The sequence below is a fragment of the Propithecus coquereli genome, unplaced genomic scaffold, assembly GCF_000956105.1.
Source record: "Propithecus coquereli isolate 6110/MARCELLA unplaced genomic scaffold, Pcoq_1.0 Scaffold7, whole genome shotgun sequence".
Lineage (NCBI taxonomy): Eukaryota > Metazoa > Chordata > Mammalia > Primates > Indriidae > Propithecus > Propithecus coquereli.
This window is the reverse complement of record NW_012153062.1, coordinates 11,755,028-11,775,725: the sequence shown is the minus strand read 5'-3', so window position 1 is coordinate 11,775,725 and position 20,698 is coordinate 11,755,028. Positions and strand designations below refer to the sequence as shown.

Below are 20,698 nucleotides of genomic sequence, written 5' to 3'. Positions count from 1 at the left end.
CTCAATTCTACTGATACTTAGGAAATATCACATGATGAAAGAAAATAATCAGAGAAAATGAGAACGTGGCCACTAAAATGACTCAAAGCTTGAATATCTTAGTAAGCAGTTTTTAAATGAAACCAACTAGCCCCTTGGTAATAACTGAAAGTAAAAATATTCTGGAAAACGGTAAACTATTTACTACACAGTACTCAGCAGGAAAAAAACAGTCTGCTCTTGTATGTTTAAAAAATACAGCCTATTTTCCTGTTAATTTGACAAACTGAGATCCAGTCAAAATACGGTTCAACATTCAAACATTCAATAGCCTCAAAAACTGAACATGAAAGTGCTAACAATATATGGCAGCAAAAGTGGCTTTTCAGAAGAAATCAGTTATTTGTGTTAGTGTTGATATTACAACTCTAATACTGAACAACCACTGTTTGCCATAAAAAGGGGCAATTATGATCATCTTTAAGAAAGGTTACAAATATCTGAAAACAACAATACACAAAACAGCCAGCACAAGTTAAATTATAGTATCTACTAAAACTAAAGAAAGCAATCAACTAAAATACTCAAACTTTAAAAACAGATACAAAAATAAAGCTTATAATAATCCAAAAGCTTAAATATTACATGAAAACTCAAGAGCAGCAATATGAAACTAGAAAAAAAGAAATCAGGTCATTCCACTCATTTTTATTTTTTGCTTGTTCTTTGACAAGTATACTATTTTAAGAATTCATTATGGTAGCCAGATAAAATTCATGGCCTTCTAAATTAAAACTTTTAACAGTTATTTCTTCAAAACTCAAACTGTTTATAGCTAAGGGATCTGCTTTATTAAACGTTACTCTCTGCTGCTGCCCCTTCTCCCATCCACCACCATTGCCTTAATGGGCTATCTTATAACTAACTACATTTACGATAGTCCTCTTGTGTTGGGGTGACTATCTCTCAAATAAGAACACTTGGAAGCATCGTTACTCGTCCCCTTCCCCCTCTAATCCAGTCCAATAAAGCCAATAAAATAAGTGTATTGTCTAAATCTATTTCAAATCTGTCTCTTTTCCATTTTCACTGCTAATGTGTTGGCTTGAGCCTTTGTATTTTCCTGTTGGAAAATGGCAATGTAAGTTTTTTTTTTTTGGTAACACTATTCCCCTCTGTCCTATCAACTACTGTTTACACCAAAAAAAAAAAAAAAAAAAAAAAAAAAAAACGTGAGGGAGAAAAATTTGCTGGGCATGGTGGCGCATGTCTGTAGTCCCAGCTACTTGGGAAGCTAAGGCAGAAGGATTGCTTGAGCCCAGGAGTTTGAGGTTGCTGTGAGCTAGCCTGACACCATGGCACTCTAGCATGGGCAACAGAGTGAGACTATGTCTCAAAAAAAAAGAGAGAGAGAGAAAGGGTCTTGTTCTGTCTCTAAATTCAGGCTGGAATGCAGTGGTGGATCACAGCTCACTGCATCCTTGAACTCCTGGGCTCAAGGGATCCTCCTGCCCCAGCCTCCCCAGTAGCTGGGACTACAGGTACATGCCACACCTAGCTTATACTAAGATTATTATTTGTATGTATCGCAATTTCAGATTTTAAACATTTCATATATTTTACTAAGATTTCTGGGACAATGTAGTCTTTGACTTGTGGAAAGACTTCCCTGGTAACAAATTACTACAGAAATATAGTGATTTTCCCCCTCATGCCCACCTGACCAACCTCGTGTTACCAAATTTTAGTAAAGGCTTACAGTGAGGTTTTACATACAGAAAAAGGCTGCATTCTCTACTTTTGTGGTGATAATTTTATTTTAAGTAAACTCCAACTAGTTGCTACAAAAATGTTCAGATTAAACAGCAAGACAGAAAGCTGATCTATGCTCTTTCTCACTAGATAGTTAGATTTCAAAATAAGTTAACCTATAACACTGAACAAAGGTGATACTTGTGAATTATGTGAATTTTTTGAACTAAACAAGTGCTCTATATTTATACCACCTCTACTACTACCACCACCAATCTGAAAATCTTGTCCAAGTGATAAATATTCCACCACTTTCAATACTAAACATTTAATATATGTTTCTGTTGATGATGATAACCATGGCTCTAAAGAAATATGACATTAAGAAAACCTTGAAATATTGAATAAGGAAAGAGAAAACCTTGAAATAATCTATTTAATTATTTAAGCTGAGTCAAACTAAATCTCAAATTTTCATACAGCATGGTATTGTGAAAAGAGTTCAAGTTATAAAATGAAACATGCATGTGGACCATTTCTGGCTCTGTCACTTGCAAGCACCACATTCTCCCCTGGGTAAGTTATTCTCAGAATTTCAGTTTACTGTTCAAACGAAATGGTTATTACCCACCTTCCAGAGTTGCTATAGAGGGTTAGATGCTCAATAAATAACAGCTATTATTATTATATTTTCTTTCACACTATTGGCTAAGTTCAAGTTGTATACTTGAAACCCATTTTCATGCACAGTTAATAGAATTTTCAGTTTGAGGACTTTCAGGGCTATCATTTATTATTCTCCTATAATTAGAATAGTCACTGAAAAATTTTTCAAGCTTCAAATTCAAATTACAGTAGAGGAGTGTTCTCAACCCTGACAGTACACTAGAATTACCTGGAAAGGTTCTGAAAATTACTGATCCTCGGAACCCACCCCAGATCAACTAAATTAGGATACTTAGGGGTGAGACCCAGGCATCAGTATTTTAATTATTACTACTTTTGAAGATCCCCAAATGATGGTAATGTGCAGCCTGGCATAAGAAATACTGCCTTGTACTATACTATGTTAATAAAGCAGAAATTGCAAAATGATAAAACAGTAGGCTTTTGCTTAACAGACTAAAACAATTCTAAAAGGTAAACCAAGTAAGCATTGACTAAAGCAAGACAAATGGTACAACACATTTTTTCTTTCCTTATGAGGTACTGCTTGTAGCTCTACATTCTCCTTTTGGAAACCCTCTATTTTATTTAAAGGCAAAACTTTAGTATTAAAAAGATTCAAGAGTACCATTAGGAAAAAACAAAAAAAAATTTTAAAACTGTGATTAAACTTGCTTTTTATTCTCCTAAAGTGCTGGTTTTGCTTATATTAAAAGAAGGTTTCAAACCAAGTTAATATAGCCATTAACATAATAATTATGAATACTAAGTAGCAATATGAAGAAAATGCTCTGTCAGGTGAACAAAAGCAAAAATTTTAACTGCTGAACAGAATTTAGATGTGAGGAGTACTTTAAAGGTGTACTGAAAGCTTGCCCTTAAATAAAATGAAGGAATTTTAAAATAAGGAAGTATGGCTATAGTATAATGAGAGCTGAACACTATTTGAGATCCCAGTGAAAAAAGTATTACGATACACTCAAATACTTGAGCCACTTTTCCAAACGTTAACTGCATCCAGTGTAATTTCTTAAAATCAACTTTACTCCTTTCATATAGTGGAAAAAATATATCATGCAGAAACTATTTTTAGCAAAATTTAGCCAGCTAATTCTCAGGGAAAATGGTTTCACCTAACCATGATTAGTGATCTGTTGATTTTTTTTTTTTTTTTTAAGAGACAGGGTGTCACTCTGTCGCCCACCCTGGCTGAATGAAGTGCAATGGTGCAATTATAGCTCACTGCAAACTTGAACTTCTAAAACCCTGGGCTCAACCTATCCTAGAGTAACTGGCATGCCTCATCACACTCAGCTAAATTTTTTCAAAAATTTTTTTTATAAATAAGCGATCTCACCATGTTGCCCAAGCTGGTCTTAAACTTCTGGCCTCAAGTCATCCTCCTGCCTCAGCCTCCAAAAGTGCTGGGATTACAGGTGTGAACCATTGTGACTGGTCCTGCTGATGTTTTAAATTCATTGTTTACTATCAAATCATTCACATATTTTCTGACTTTTAAAAAAGTGCCTGGAGTGCTAGAAACAACGAGCTACAATTACATATGGACAAACAATTAGGACACTAAATTATCTGTGATCTAGTAGCACCCCTTTGTCAAGATTTCATAGTTTAAGCCATGAAGCAGATTTTCCACAACGTAGAAGGCAAACAGTATAACTGTTGACACTTCCATACCCACTCTGACTGATGGCATTCTTGCTTAGGAATAATGGATGCATACTGAGGATGAGGGGGAAAAATTCAGATTTATAATAAAATTTTGTTAAAGCAAACAGAGCTGGCAAATGTAACTCTCCAAACTATACCCCTGAGATTAAACTACTACTCACTTTTGGCTGCTTTCTACTGAATTCTGAAAAAACATAAAGCAATGAGTTTATGCTTAAAGGAAGCTAAGGAAGGAAGTGAGCTTATGCTTAAGGAAGCTAAGTTTAAAACTTACTCTACTACACTATTAAAGTGCTATTTCTTTTTGTACCTTTAGTTCCTGCCTTGAGATTGAGAAGAAAGTTACAAAACAAGCAAGGTTAACATCTACTTTAATTTAAATTAGGGTCTAAGGTAAGAATACACTGGGGGAATCTTTCCATAAAGATACGAAGATACAGTCAATCTTCCATTAAAAAGCTCAATGAAAATGTACAAAAATAAAATACATTGAAAATGAAAATGTTTAATACTACTGCATTTTGTATCAGAGCATTCTAACTCTGAAACCTGAGGAAAAAAACAACTAGATTTCTTTCAATACTGTGATGATGAACAGGATTTATATATATATATACCTAATAGAATCTGTATATACACCTAAAACAAGAAGGTAAAACTGTAATAATGATGAGACTTTTATTTAGAAACAAATATATCACAGATACACACGCACGCACCCCCCCCCAGTCCCATGCATATTTCACCTATAAATATGAATGATCCAGGGTCATCACTTGGGAACCACACACTCAATTCTACTGATACTTAGGAAATATCACATGATGAAAGAAAATAATCAGAGAAAATGAGAACGTGGCCACTAAAATGACTCAAAGCTTGAATATCTTAGTAAGCAGTTTTTAAATGAAACCAACTAGCCCCTTGGTAATAACTGAAAGTAAAAATATTCTGGAAAACGGTAAACTATTTACTACACAGTACTCAGCAGGAAAAAAACAGTCTGCTCTTGTATGTTTAAAAAATACAGCCTATTTTCCTGTTAATTTGACAAACTGAGATCCAGTCAAAATACGGTTCAACATTCAAACATTCAATAGCCTCAAAAACTGAACATGAAAGTGCTAACAATATATGGCAGCAAAAGTGGCTTTTCAGAAGAAATCAGTTATTTGTGTTAGTGTTGATATTACAACTCTAATACTGAACAACCACTGTTTGCCATAAAAAGGGGCAATTATGATCATCTTTAAGAAAGGTTACAAATATCTGAAAACAACAATACACAAAACAGCCAGCACAAGTTAAATTATAGTATCTACTAAAACTAAAGAAAGCAATCAACTAAAATACTCAAACTTTAAAAACAGATACAAAAATAAAGCTTATAATAATCCAAAAGCTTAAATATTACATGAAAACTCAAGAGCAGCAATATGAAACTAGAAAAAAAGAAATCAGGTCATTCCACTCATTTTTATTTTTTGCTTGTTCTTTGACAAGTATACTATTTTAAGAATTCATTATGGTAGCCAGATAAAATTCATGGCCTTCTAAATTAAAACTTTTAACAGTTATTTCTTCAAAACTCAAACTGTTTATAGCTAAGGGATCTGCTTTATTAAACGTTACTCTCTGCTGCTGCCCCTTCTCCCATCCACCACCATTGCCTTAATGGGCTATCTTATAACTAACTACATTTACGATAGTCCTCTTGTGTTGGGGTGACTATCTCTCAAATAAGAACACTTGGAAGCATCGTTACTCGTCCCCTTCCCCCTCTAATCCAGTCCAATAAAGCCAATAAAATAAGTGTATTGTCTAAATCTATTTCAAATCTGTCTCTTTTCCATTTTCACTGCTAATGTGTTGGCTTGAGCCTTTGTATTTTCCTGTTGGAAAATGGCAATGTAAGTTTTTTTTTTTGGTAACACTATTCCCCTCTGTCCTATCAACTACTGTTTACACCAAAAAAAAAAAAAAAAAAAAAAAAAAAAATCTTATACTAGTTCACTATTTATAATTTAATTTCACCCCCTGCATATAGGATAAAGTCCAACTTCTTATCAAGGTACGTAAGGCCCTGTATTACCCAGCCCCTACTTACCTAACCATCATCATCTTTCATCATAATCCACCTGATTTATCTTAGATGTCCATACTGTCATGCCTCTGCCTTTTCATTAAATTTTCCTTCTCCTAATCATCTTCCAACCTATTATAAGCACCAACTCCTATATAAGCAAGTGGTGATATTTATCAGACCTGTGAAACCGTACGCCCTTCCTTCCGAGTGCTTTCACAGCACATATGTTTATAGTACTTCTCTTACTGAATTCTTTAGAAAAACCAATGCACCTGGAAATAATACAATCTTTCTCTGCCTCCCACCCTGCACTTAATGACTTTTAAACTGTTTTCAATTCTTTGGTTGGTCACTTCCACTAAGATTAAAATATGGCTGTATCTATAGTTCACGATATATCAACATTAAGAGATCATTAATGATTTCCTCCTCCTTCCAACTTTTATCTATTTTTAATTCTTTTAGAGGTTACCTTCATAATATTAGTTATTATGTTTTAGCCCAAGTAACAGAATATCACACAAACTATATTCTGGCAGTCCAATTTTCATGTCTATTTCTTTTACTCCTTGAAGATAGTGATTTTGTTTTATTTTGACATTCTCAGAGGCTATTCTAAAAAGAAATATTTAGTGTATAAATGGAAAGTTTATTTTGATTTTGACGTAAGTATGTCTAGGTAGACATACTTTCATGTTAAAGGTAGATATAAAAGATAAATTTAAATAATATTTTCAGTTCAATTAAAGAACTCCATAAAATAAACTTTAAAACTTTTATAACATAAATATATGATACATGTATTTATAGCCACTTATTAGCTCTATGACTTTAGGCAAGATCTCTATGCCTCAGACTCAACTATGAAATAAAGATAATAATGGTACTTACTGAGTTATTGTGAGGATTATATAAATTAATTCATTTAAAGTGCTTGGAACAGTACCTTCATATAGTAAGGACTTAAGGAATGTTAGTGATTATTATTATTAAGTAAATATTTGTCATTATTTAGAATTATTGCTATTCAGGAATCCTAGTGATACTTACACTGAATTTGAACTGCTGCCAAACATTATTCATATCTTTAAAAAAAGCCTTGTGAATAATGTTTTAATATTATAATTAGAATCTGGAAAAGACATTTATTTATATTTTTGTTTCCTTTGAAGAAATCAGTTCATGTATTGATGCTACAGACACACTATAAAAACAAAACTATTTTAAGCAACTGTGAAATTTCTTTAGCAACTACAATTTCACACACAGTTAGCTTAACCTCCATTTCATCCTTCTGCGTTTACACATCAGTAGCATTTTGTGTCTGACAGGCTGAAGCTTAAAAGGTGACATTGTCTTGAATAATGCTGTTTAAGCCAACTTCTGAATTACTCTGAAACTGACTACAGAATTTCCACGCAAATTGAAAACAACTAAATGTTTTCATACTCTTTTATCAGAATTAAGAAAAAATTATGTGGATTTATTTAAAATGTTATCTGGTTGGGCCTGAAATAAAGCAAATTTGGTAATATGCTTGAAAAACACCAAGTAATGGTGCCATTAAAGTCTGTGGTAAACTGAGAAATGAAAAAACTTGATAATTTTAATAAAAACTAGTAATGGAATTATTGTACAGTAACTGTGTGAACCAGGTCTTACTATTAACATTTTGAAGATGATAGGCAAAATAATGCAGGTTTAAAAACTTGGGGTTTGGCCCGGGCGTGGTGGTTCATGCCTGTAATCCTAGCACTCTGGGAGGCTAAGGTGGGAGGATTGCTTGAAATCAGGAGTTCAAGACCAGTCTGAGCAAGAGCAAGACCCCATCTCTACAAAAAATAGAAAAATTAGCCAGGCATGGTGGCACACACTTGTAGTTCCAGCTACTCGGAAGGCTGAGGTAGGAGGATTGTTTGAATCCAGGAGTTTGAGGTTGCAGTGAGCAATCATGACGCCACCTGCACTCCAGCCAGGGAGGCAGAGCAAGACCCTGTCTTAAAAAAACAAAAAACAAAAAAACAAACAAAAAAACCCCCACAAAAAACAAAAACCTCACAAAACTTGGGGTTCTGGTGCCAAACAGACCTGAGATGAAACCATGAAACCAAGTGCTAGCATCTATTGCTAGGTAACTTTGGGCAGATTATGCCCTAGTTTCCTCTTCTGTTAAATAGGGATAATAGCATTTACATTACAGGGTTGTTGTGAGGATTAAATAGATAATGTGGGGTAAAACACTTCGCATATAACTAGGGTGAAAAATAAACACACAGGCCGGGCCGGTGGCTCATGCCTGTAATCCTAGCACTCTGGGAGGCGGAGGCAGGCGGATTGTTTGAGCTCAGGAGTTCGAAACCAGCCTGAGCAAGAGCAAGACCCCGTCTCTACTAAAAAAAAATAGAAAGAAATCAGCTGGACAACTAAAAATATACAGAAAAAATTAGCCGGGCATGGTGGCGCATGCCTGTAGTCCCAGCTACTTGGGAGGCTGAGGCAGTAGGATCGCTTGAGCCCAGGAGTTTGAGGTTGCTGTGAGCTAGGCTTAACGCCATGGCACTCACTCTAGCCAGGGAAACAGAGTGAGACTGTCTCAAAAAAAAAAAAAAAAAACACACACACAAAGGTGAGCCAATGTAATTATCATAACAAAATTGAGGATCCAGGAGTAATTTCCTGGCTCAAAGTCAAAAAGTCAGTAAGCAATGAAGCTGAGATGAAAATTCAACTCTCAAAAACACTTATAAAAAGAAGGGGATAAACTCTTAATGAGCTATATATATATACATGTTAATATTACCTATGTAATGTCTCTGGTCTGCTGAAGTGCATGCAAATATCGAGGCAGAGTACAATACACATCAAAAATGATAATGTGACTACATAAAGCTGGTGAATTAAAATTAGTCCAGTTCCAACTAGGTAATGGAGTGGGAAGTGGAGGGGATCTAATTATATTCATAAATTTATTTTATGCACTGCTTAGGTCCATTTATTCAAATCTAGTGTAATAAGATTAATAATGAACATTAATATTTTTATTATTTTCCTATTATCTGAAAAGCAGATTTTTAAGTGAAAATAAAAGTCCATTATCAAATACCTGAACTGTTGGGTTATTTTCCAGAACAAGCGGGTGATCGGTAGCCTAGGCTTCTACTGGTATTCTGTGAATGAGACCAAAATGTTCTAAAACTCAAAAGAAATCTCTTCCCAATTTGTAGAGCTTTTTTTTTTTTTTTTTTTAAAAAAATCACTTTTAAGGTTGTCTCTTCCTAATTTTTCTTAAACTTCTGAAATCTGTTACCAGGCAATAGATTAAACATATAAATAACAGAGGAATGTTAGTAGAAAAATTAGAAATAATTGTGATTTGATAGTTTGATTTTTTCATAATTATTTTTATATTATAAACATATGGTTTAATTTATTTTCTGTTATAATATTATTATTTTTGGTTTCAAAAATATCATGGCTTCTACCTTATCTGCCACCTGAAAAAGTCTGAAAACCAATAATACATTTTATTCTAAATTAACTTTAAAATGTGGGCCTCCTTTAATTTTGAGAATAGTTTTACTCTAAGAAAATTTTAGCTCTACTGTAGCAATGGTTTTGAAAATCGTTTTTAGCAGCAAAACCTTTTTTATCCAAATGTAATCTTTCATACAACATTTTAAAACAATCAAAATGACACATATTTATAAGTTAAAATTTGTAGTATTTTCCTTATTAAAATACGTCTATTGACAGGACTCAAAAATCTCAAATCTAGAATTATATGTTTGATACAATTTATTTTTGTATTTTGTTTCATACAAACAAGTATTTGTAAATAGTAAGTACAGTTTTTACACTACTAATTCTGTTATCATAAGATATTTCCTCTTGATTCGACTGATCCAGGAACTTGAGTGGAATAATAGAAAATATTGTTCCAAATTTTTATCGTTGGCAAATCTAATAGTTGATGTTATATCTCTTACCTATTTCCTTTTATACCACTTTGTCAAAAGCAATCATTATTATGTTTTTCTTTGATTTCTCCAAATTTTCTATTTTTTTCTTGCTTTTTTTAAATCAGCAAACCAGACACTACGACGATGACGACGACTACTACTACTAGTCAACACCACCTGCAGCAAGTATCTACCTAGTACTTGTTATATGCTAGGCACAATTTTAAGCAGAGTATGGATATTAACTCATTGAATCATAACCACCCTATAAGATAGGAACTATTATTACCCCCAATTTATACTACAGATGAGAAAATAGATTCACAGTAACCAAGTAATTTGTCCAACAACATCAGCTGAGTAGCAGGGAGGATCTGAATCTAGGTAGTCTGGTTCCAGTGTCTTAACCACCACTCTAATCTCCCTCCTGATTCAGTTAAGACTGAATGAATAGCAAATCAGGGTGAAATAATTTGTTTATTGGTTCACATAGATAAGTAATTCAGCTAAGCAAATTCGTTTCTCCAGAAGGTGCTCTGGTTTGGTAATTAACTTGACCTTCAAAATAGTAGTTCAGAAATAAGGTAGGTGAAAATACAAAAGAATAAAAGTGCTAAAACCAATTAAATCAAAATATTTTGAAGGAAGAAGAAATAAGAAACCAGTGGTACTATGGGGATCTTGGGGAACCAAGATCCAAAAAAGAACAGGTACTAGCTGAAGAAATAGGGGCATATCGTCACGAAGAAATACAAAAGTTCTATAATAATAATAATAATAATGATTGAATGAAGCTGAAATCATTGTTATTCTGATATGAGCACCTTAAATGAATAAGAAAACAAGGAAAAAGCACCTAGCAGCCATAAGTAAGTTCAAGTTCACAGAATTGGAAAGATTATAAAAAGATGAGAAAAATAAACCACTCATCCATTGAAATACTATGCTTAATCTAAAGAACCCTAGGAAATAGTAGTTCAAAAATTCTTGACAGAAAAAAATTTATGTTTGTCCCCAGGAAAAATTTTAATCTGATGTTCATGTACACTTTGAAAAAATATCTATTAAGATTAATGGTCAGATTGGAATAAAAAAAAAGTTGTGTTAATTAATTATCTCTTTTTAGATAGATTTGGGGTGCCTATGATATCTTTATAAATAAAATGTGGAAATGAGAGATCTATATTTGTAGTTAGATAATTATAACCAAAGAGTGTTACCAGTGGATGAGTGCCAACATGGAGACAAGTTCTCTTATTTTCTCAGTTTTTAAAAATATCTTTCAGGATATACATACAAGTGAAAGATGTGAAGAAGGTATTTATCAAGCAGTTACAAAGTTCAAATATATTTTCAACATAACATTTTTTTAAAAAAAATCACCTTTTCCATGTTGTTCTTAGTAAAAGCAGCCATATTCAAGGGCAAAACTTTATGAAATACTGTGTGCTAAAGGATGGGAATTCAGAAACCTATTAAAAAGCAGTCCTAGACTTCAAAGAGCATAATTTACTGGGAGAGAAAGAAAAGCAAAAGGAGGGAGATGGGGAAGAAAAGCAAAACAATAGATATAGTGCAAATCAAGGTATCCTCAAGTGCTTTGGAATATGGTGTTGTAGCTACCATAACGTGGGAGTGATAGAGGTGGTGGGTAAGGTGGGGAAAATTCTCAGAAGAGGGGACACCTGAGTTAAATCTTTCCACACAGCTACTGTGGCAGCTAACAGGTTCTTGCCTTATTCCACAACCACAGCTGATAATTGTTTAGTGACCCAACTTGACCCAGTAACAATCCTTGTCTAAAGTATTTTCAAAAAGCCAGTCAGAAGTGAAAAAAAGAATGGAATTAACACACAAAAGAAAACACAAAAGAGAGACACTGCAAGATCCAGTCAGTCTCTGATTTCTATCCACCTCCTTCCACCCAGGTTGTCGCTCAACTATGGGGTTCCATGAGTTGAAAGATTAACTATTTTCCCTAAACCAGGTAGCTAAGATTATTGGACAAGGAAGTTCAAATACAAGGTTGATGGTAAGAGCTCTACTCAACTGAACTGTGTATCTTCACAGTGCCTTCCCTTTCATCTTAAGATTCTATACATAAAGCTGAAATCATGTTACTCAGTAAACAGTAACTGTACAAAAATAGTACTGAAGTTTAAATATTTTTTCTTCCAATTAGTTTACACTTCTCTTCAAGCTACAGATTGGTATTTTTTCACAAGTAAGTCAACATCCTTACCAATGTTTGTAAATTATACCTGAGTACATAGTTGTAAGCAAAGCTACTTAAAACAGTAGTAAAATAGCTTACCAAAAATCTCATTCTAGCCATCTAGTATTTGAGATGCTTAGTAGGTCCTTTATTATCAAAATGTGTGTGTGGGGGCAGAGACCAAATAAAAAGTATAACAGAATATCCATTAGCAGAATGACAAGAGATTTCAAAGACATTCTCTGCTTTACTTAGGAATAATTTTTAACAAAATTTTATGCTTCTGGCTATCAAAGACTAAATGCAGCCTGTTAATGACCATTACTGCTCCGAGCTCGCAGCCCCAGGGAGAGCTCCGCACCTTAAACAGGGTCCGCGAACCACCGCGCCTCAGGCCTCGTGCTGACCCACCGGCCCGCGGCCTCCCTCTAGTCCCGGGCCGCCCCACAATCCCCTTCACGGTGCGCGCATCATGGCGCCCCCCTAGGTCCTTGCGTTCGGACGCCTGCTGGCGGCAGCGGCGGTGACAGTGGTTTGTGGCTCAGCAAAGAGAGAATGTGTCTGTAAAAACTACAAGCTGTCCACAGACTGCTCTTTGAACGTAAATGGTCAGTGCCAGTGTACGGCAACTGGTACACAAAATACTGTCATTTGCTCAAAACTGGCTTCCAAATGTTTGGTGGTGAAGGCAGAAATGACTGGCTCAAAGTCTGGGAGAAGAGCGAAACCTGAAGGGGCTCTGCAGAACAATGATGGGCTTTATGACTCCGACTGCGATGAGCAGGGGCTCTTTAGAGCCAAGTAGTGCAATGGCACTGCCACACGCTGGTGTGTGAAGACCGCTGGGGTCAGAAGAACTGACAAGGACACTGAAATAACTTGCTCCGAATGAGTGGGGACCTACTGGATCATCACTGAACTAAAACACAAAGCAAGAGAAAAACCTTATGATGTTCAAAGTTTGCAGACTGTGCTTCAGGAGACAATCACAACTCGTTATCAGCTGGATCCAAAATATATCACAAATATTCTGTATGAGAATAATGTTATTACTATTGATCTGATATAAAATTCTTCTCAGAAAACTCAGAATGATGTGGACATAGATGATGTCGCTTATTCTTTTGAAAAAGATTTTAAAGGTGAATCCTTGTTCCATTCTTCTAAAAAAATGGACTTGAGAGTAAATGGGGAACAACTGGAGCTGGATACTGGTCAAATTTTAATTTACTATGTTGATGAAAAAGCACCAGAATTTTCAATGCAGGGTCTAAAAGCCGATGTTATTGCTGTCATTGTGGTTGTGACAATAGCAATTATTGCTGGAGTTGTTGTGCTGGTTATTTCCAGAAAGAAGAGAATGGCAAAGTATGAGAAGGCTGAGATAAAGGAGATGGGTGAGATGCATCGAGATCTTAATGCATAGCTACTGTAATTTGAAGATTAACTACAAGAAGGGAAATTAGCAAACGGACTCAGATTACAAATGTGTGAACGTGGGACAAAGAGAAGATCTTGGAGGATTACTGTTTTGTTAGTTAACATCATATATTTGCAATAGTGAAGTCTGTACTCAGACTATAAGCAGCATGAAATTGACTTTACCAATCTTAAAATTTGACCACAAGTGTCTTATATATGCAGATGTAATAGAAAATCCAGAACTTGGACTGCATAGTTAAAATTATTTAGGTGTGACATTGAGGAATATGCATTAGATATACTTCCACAGTAGAGTTTGAATGACTGCTGTCTCATCTGTGAGTGAAAACTGCCTTTCTATTTGAGTTTTGCACATATAAACTTTTTTTTTATGAACTATGAAATAAAACACTTAAAACTGAAAAAAAAATGACCATTACTAAAAATGATTAGTCTCCTCCTTGGATAGGCCTATAAAACATATAACTAAGCAAGAACCAAAAATGAATGTCCTAATATCATTTATTATATTGATAAATGGCTAAAAGTTTTTGTATATAAACTTCTTTTAGAAAACTACCTTTTCTAAAAGAATTATAAATTCACAATAATTCATACACACATAGCCATGTTTAAGTATCTTTAATATAAGGCACTAGTCTATATATTATAGATTTTAATTTTTATTAAATGAGGACTAAATTTAACTATGATTTGTGTTACCTATGATGATATACCAATAATTCAGAGAGAAGTATTGCACAGATTAAATAAGTACTATTTCTATACTTGAATATGGTTTGCATCTAAATGGGGGCCCACCCAACATGCCATATTCTTACAGTTTCTGGTATTATTTTTAAGTGTTTTTGATATGTTTTGGTTCCACTAGGCTTACTAAAGAAAGTCACTCATCAACTTTGTGCAAACGGTGCTATTAAAGGCTTAATAAGAAGTACATCCTAGAGATTAGGGGAGGAGCAAAGAAAAAAACTGGATTTAGTATAAAAGGTGTATTAGGACACAGGCTCACCTGTACTGAGATATAATAATCATTCCAGCTTGTAATTAGTTGGGCATATATTAACTGGCAGACTACCTGCCTGTTGTTATTGCTGAGCTGTAACTGCTGAAAGGTGTCAAAATACAACACATAACTGAATTAATAATGAAAACTGAACAGGAATATAATTATTTTTAGAAGTGTGTGATCCAAGTTTGGTTCCACTAAAATTATACCACAAAACTAGAGTTTTAAGGACTACTGAGAAATGGCAACAAATAAAAATAGCTTATATATGTATGCACTTGGTGTACAGTTTAGGCATATTTGTTATCAAAGAATGGACATCTCAATTTACCTGTAATCACAAGGGGGTGTGATAAAGATTGTTTATTATAAAATACTCCTTGTTCTGCTATCCTTCTAAGTTTGGTGTCTTAGTGACTAAACAGTTGGTTGAGTAGTAAGTAGTACAGACCACAGAATAAGAATAGTTTAATGATAAGGAGATGATGACTCACAGATTCCTTCAGCAATTTGTCCCATGTGAATGTCTCATCCAAAAAAAAAGGAGAAGGGTCATACTAAACAAGGTAAGTCCTATGTTTTAGATCTATTTAAAATCAAGTTTTTAAAACTTGTTTAGATTTTATTTACATGTAATAAGGACCAACTTATAGGTATGGAGAGCTTCTCAACATTTAAATATATTACTGGTATAATAAAGTAAAAAACAGGTAAGACTTTGCAAGCCATTTTTGGGACACTGGGAATTTCAGATTCATGATATTGAGAAATCAGGCATTAAATTTTGAATACTAACATTTTAAAGCTTGTCTGCTTGTTTTCCCTTTAGATCTCTAAAAATGTACTTAGTGTTAGAAATAAATCTTTACTATCTAACAATGAGAAGATATTACTGTTTGAAAGCTTTACAAACCATAACACTTCAAACAGAATTAAGCATGTACAAGTGAAAGAGAGTATTAAAAGGAAACTTAACAGAGAGATGCCAAAATTTTTTCTCACTCCAAACACAGGGTTCTCACTAATTCGGTTTTATTTGGATAACATAAATGATCTTTCCAGGCTATTTTGGAATTTAAAGAAATCTAAGAGTTTTAATGAAAAGATTTAAAAGTTGAGCAAGTTCACTATTAATTTGTTTGAACAGCAGGTTTAAAACAGCAGAACTGGACAGACAGAACTACCTATCCTTGGTTCAGTTTTCAGATGTTAAAGGTGAGGTTAGGTGTCTCAAATTATTAGTAAAAGGTATGTAAATTAACAGTCCATATTCTTTGTTAACCAGATTTAAAGTTATAATTTATTGTCTATAATTATGAGTCAAGTATTACATGCTTTACTCTCATCTCAACTTTCATCTTAACACTGTTCTTATTACAAACGAACAGAAGAACCTATTAATTATTCTTTGGCTTCATTTGGCTAAGAGTTAGGAAGACTGGAGAACCATAGGATCCAAGTATGTTATAGGGATTCTGCTTCCAATTTGCTTGACAATCATGGTGGAATGGGATCCTGGTACGGAACCATACTTTTCCTTCCTATTTGCTTTGATTGAGCTAATGACACAGGCAAGAAATCAGTTGAGTTTTACTGAAAAATATAAAAGCTAGAGACCTCTTTACACTTAACTTGATTAAACAATTTATATTTTACTTTAACTAAACCATCCAATGGAAGAAATACACTAGAAAACAGTACCTTTTTGGTTTCAAATTGTGCTTCCTCCTGACAGCATCCTCTGCAATCAGGATCCAGCTGAAGCAGGTTGAACTGTCCAAGAAGGTCACAAGAGCTGCAGAGCAAGTTGCTAGAGAAGCCTAACTCTCTGCATGCCTCCGATGAAAAGTCTGCCCCAAAAGCAGACACCTGAAAATAAAAAATAAGAAATAAAATGTAACTCCATATTTACGTTATAAACCTTCCAAAAAAGAGAAAATGGGTTGTTAAAAACACACTGGAAACAAGTTACCGAAATATTTCATTTGGAGGAAAATTCTTTTTTAAACTCTATAACCTTATATGAGAGTCTTTGGTGCCTCCCACCTCCCACATAAGCTTTTTTCTTAAAAATCTATCATCTTTCAGCTTAGCTAAAATACAAAAAAAAATCATTTTCATGATATGTATATTATATATTTTATCGAACATTTTTTTAAAAGGAATTTTCTTTTAAGAAAAAATAATGCCATTTCATTATAAGAACTTAGGACCTGTTCATATAGGTCTATGGAGTAACACTAATTGTAGGATCTATTTGCAGTCACATCCAGCAGGGGAAGGGAAGAGAAAGAACGGGATGGTGTGGGAGAAAGCAAGAGCATAGAAGAAATCAAACTTTTGGTTTTAGGTACTAGCTCCATCATCTACAAGATATGTGATCCTGGGCAAGCTATCCTCCCTAAGCTTTCATTTCCTCACTCATAAAGCAAGGAGTAATGTTTCCTATATAAAACAGACTGCTGTGAACATTAAACAAAATGACTTAAAGTAACTAATCAGAATGACAGACAAAATCAGGCTTTCAAAAATATTCTTTCCCTCATCCATTTTTCTTTCACATCTCAGTGAATGTGGTATACCTTCATTTGTCTATAAGGCCAATCCCTCTACCTGTGCTTTGGATTCTCTCTTCTCTCATCTCCACAGGGATTTCATTTCATCAATAACACAATCCATCAGTATATTCAAGCCCTATGGTTCGCTCTTCCCACATTCTGTCATTTCTGAATTGTTACTAAAGCCTGGTTTCTGATCCTACTACTCCACTAAATTTGCCAAAACCACCAAATGCAAAGGCATTCAAAACTGTTCTGCTTTAGCTGCTCCTTCCATAGGCTTGTCCTCTATTTCCTTTCTCTTCTATGATCTTTTACATGCTGCTGCTTCCCACAGTTCTGCTTTTGGTTCTCTCTTAGCTTTACACACTTTCCATGGACAACTGCATCTTTATCTATGGCTTCAGATACCAATTTATTGAAAACTGCCAATATTTTCTCTTGAATGCCAAGCTTCCAAAGCCAACAGCCCACTTGACGTCTCATTTAGATGTTGCATACACATCACAAACTCAAAATCTCCAACAGTGAAACTTATCTTTTCTCCTTAAATCTATTCCTCCTGAAGTATTCAGTATCTTCATAAATTGGTACCATTTCTCTGACCAGCTGGTTTTCCAGGTCAGTCATCCTACACTCCATGACCATCACCATTTGTACAACCAATTAATGCATTTTCACAATGCGGTCTCTTAAGGGGTTTTCAAGTCTTTTCCTGCCTCAGTGGCTTAAATGCTCACCGCCAGCACTACCTCTTATTACTTCCCCAACTCTATTCTATTTTCCAGTTACAGTGAATTCTGACAGTACCTTGAAGTATAAAACTACTTTAACAAATCTTTGCTTATACTTCTTATGTGTAAGGCTCTTTCCCCCCTTGTTAATGCCTACTTATTTCCAGGAACCTGATCCGTATCAGTCTTCCAGGAAGCTTTCTCCAAAAAAAACCAGACCTCAATCTTTAGCCATAGTACTTTTCTTCTCTGGGAAAGAAATTTGTGCACAGCTATAAAACAGTACTACTCATGACCCTGTCCTATGTAAATCTAGGGTTGTCTGACTCCCTAACAATACTATGAGCTCTTTTGAAGGCAAAAGCATTAAGTTGTTTCTCTGTATTTCCAGCACTAGTGCTAGTTTTTACATGTTTGTTGAACAAATGAATTGGTTAAAACCACAGCCTCAAGTAGGGGGAATTTCAGATTATTTGATGGCAACTGATTGATCTTCTACCAAGGGTCTGAAAATTTATGTAAAGGGCCAGATAATAATTATGTTAAGCTTTGGTGGCTACATGGTTTCTGTCACAAATACTCAACAACTCACCTACTGTAGCACAAAAGCAGTCATTGACATTACACAAATGAATGTATTCTAATAAAACTTTATTTACAAAAACAGGGTTAGCTGGATTTGGCCCATCAGCTGTAGTTTGCCAATACTCTTCTAAACTCAGCTGGTAGATTAAAATCCAGTGGCATTACCAAAGAAAAAACTTTTTAAGTATTGCTGGCATATTCACTCCAAATGCTGATCATCCCATTTGATACTTTTTACACCTTTTACTGTAACTCTATAATAAACTGGAATGTTATATAATCTTCAAAATAGATCAAATATCCCAGCCTAGTTGGAGACGCCTATGAGTTTATTGGTTAGTTTGTGTGGTTGATCCCTCTAGTTTAACTATAAGACATTTGCTACTGCACTATTACTTTGCATAATTTCTCCACTAGTAAAGTGACCTGCCTGATCTAGTTCAGAGGTTAGTTTGAAAATCAAGTATACTAATGGGGCAGACTGTATTTTCCAAAGATGGCTGCATCTATATATATATGTATATATATATACATATACATACACACACACACACACACACACACACACACATATATATCATCTCACATGCTCTTTTCACAATGTGATTGGTAGTCCTCCATTGAGAAATGGAGTCTATGTTCCTTCCCCTTGAATCTGGGCAGGGGCTCTGACTGTTCTCACCAAGAGTTGTCAAAGAAGTGATTATTATGTGATTCTGAAGGTAGGTCATAAAAAAGGAAACAGCCTCTGCCCCGCTAGTACTCTCTTTCTGGGAACATCAACTTTGGAACTTAGCCACTGTGCTGTAAAGAAGCCTAAACTAAAGAGACAACGTGGAAAGGCCCATGTAGAGAGCAACTGAAACCTCCAGCTGACAACCTGCATCAACTACTAGACATGTGAGTAAAAAGTCTTCAGATTTCAGGCCCCAGTCTTTCAACTGAGGTCTGAGACACCATGGAACAGACAAGCCATTCCTGCTGTGCCCTGTCTGAATTGCCGAACCACAGAATCTGAAAGCAAAATATATAATTGTTTTACACCACTAAATTTTAGGGTAATTTTGTTTTTGCAGCCATAGTAATAAAAGTGCAATAAAACTGAAATCACTTTAAAAACTGTGAACTGCTTAACAAATATAAGAAATTGTTACTAAAGCTTGTTTAACAAAGTAAAGATCTCAAATGTATAATCATACAATTGCACTATTTGGTTTTATTCTTGCATTTACTGAGCACCTACTGACAGGTGGCATGAATATGCAAAACACGTATTTTGAAGTCTTAAGACATCTTGATTCAAACGCCAGCACAAAGCAACCTCACCTCTGAACATGGAGAATTATCACTTATCTCACAGAGTTTTGAGGATTAAAGGAGAAAATGTACAGAAAGCATCTAGGATCCTGCCCAGTACACAGTAGGTATTTAATATATGTTGGTATTATCCCACCTTCCACTATGAAAGCACACTTAAAAACTACAAAACACTACGTAAAGTGTTTTAATCATTACATTAGACATGGGATAAAGGATAGTGTAGGGGAGATGTAAGGTATCTTGCGTTTCATGGATGAACTGCTTTTTTCTAGCTATTCTATCACTGGGTTTGAATTTAAGGACATTAGAACATATTGTTAAGCACTTCACAGATAAATACCTAGTGCTAATTAATACAGGAGTTCAAAATTATGCCTGCTATCTCTTTATTGCCACAAAGTAAATGAATTAACATTTAAACTTGCACATTAAGACCAAATATTAAATTTTAAAATAATTAGTCACATTTGTAAGAAAGATAAAGATTCTAACAGGGTTCCTGACTGGGATAACCATTTAACTTGCTCTCTTTCAAAGCAGGATTGACAAACTAAGAGACTCCATTCTCTTCTTCTCCATGCATTATTCATTGTTTTATTTTTTCTAGTATTAATGATTTCCTTGTAGATGAGGGTTGGCAGCAGGGAAACTGGATTAACTATATTGTACCATGACCTTTTCAGGCAAAAGTCTGGCATCGCTA

At 34.7% G+C, this 20,698-nt stretch overlaps 1 protein-coding gene and 1 pseudogene across 2 annotated transcripts in view; one reads left to right on the top strand and one right to left on the bottom strand.

The window, feature by feature from the left end:
• The window catches only part of LOC105823852 (15 kDa selenoprotein), a 47,497-nt gene that overhangs the window by 20,113 nt on the left and 6,686 nt on the right, over nt 1–20,698 (bottom strand). For both annotated transcript variants that reach the window (XM_012661111.1, XM_012661113.1), the window contains exon 2: nt 16,500–16,667. In XM_012661111.1, the coding sequence (XP_012516565.1) occupies nt 16,500–16,667 (168 nt within the window). The remainder of the gene's footprint in view (nt 1–16,499; nt 16,668–20,698) is intronic.
• On the top strand, nt 12,819–13,772 carry LOC105823851 (annotated as a pseudogene).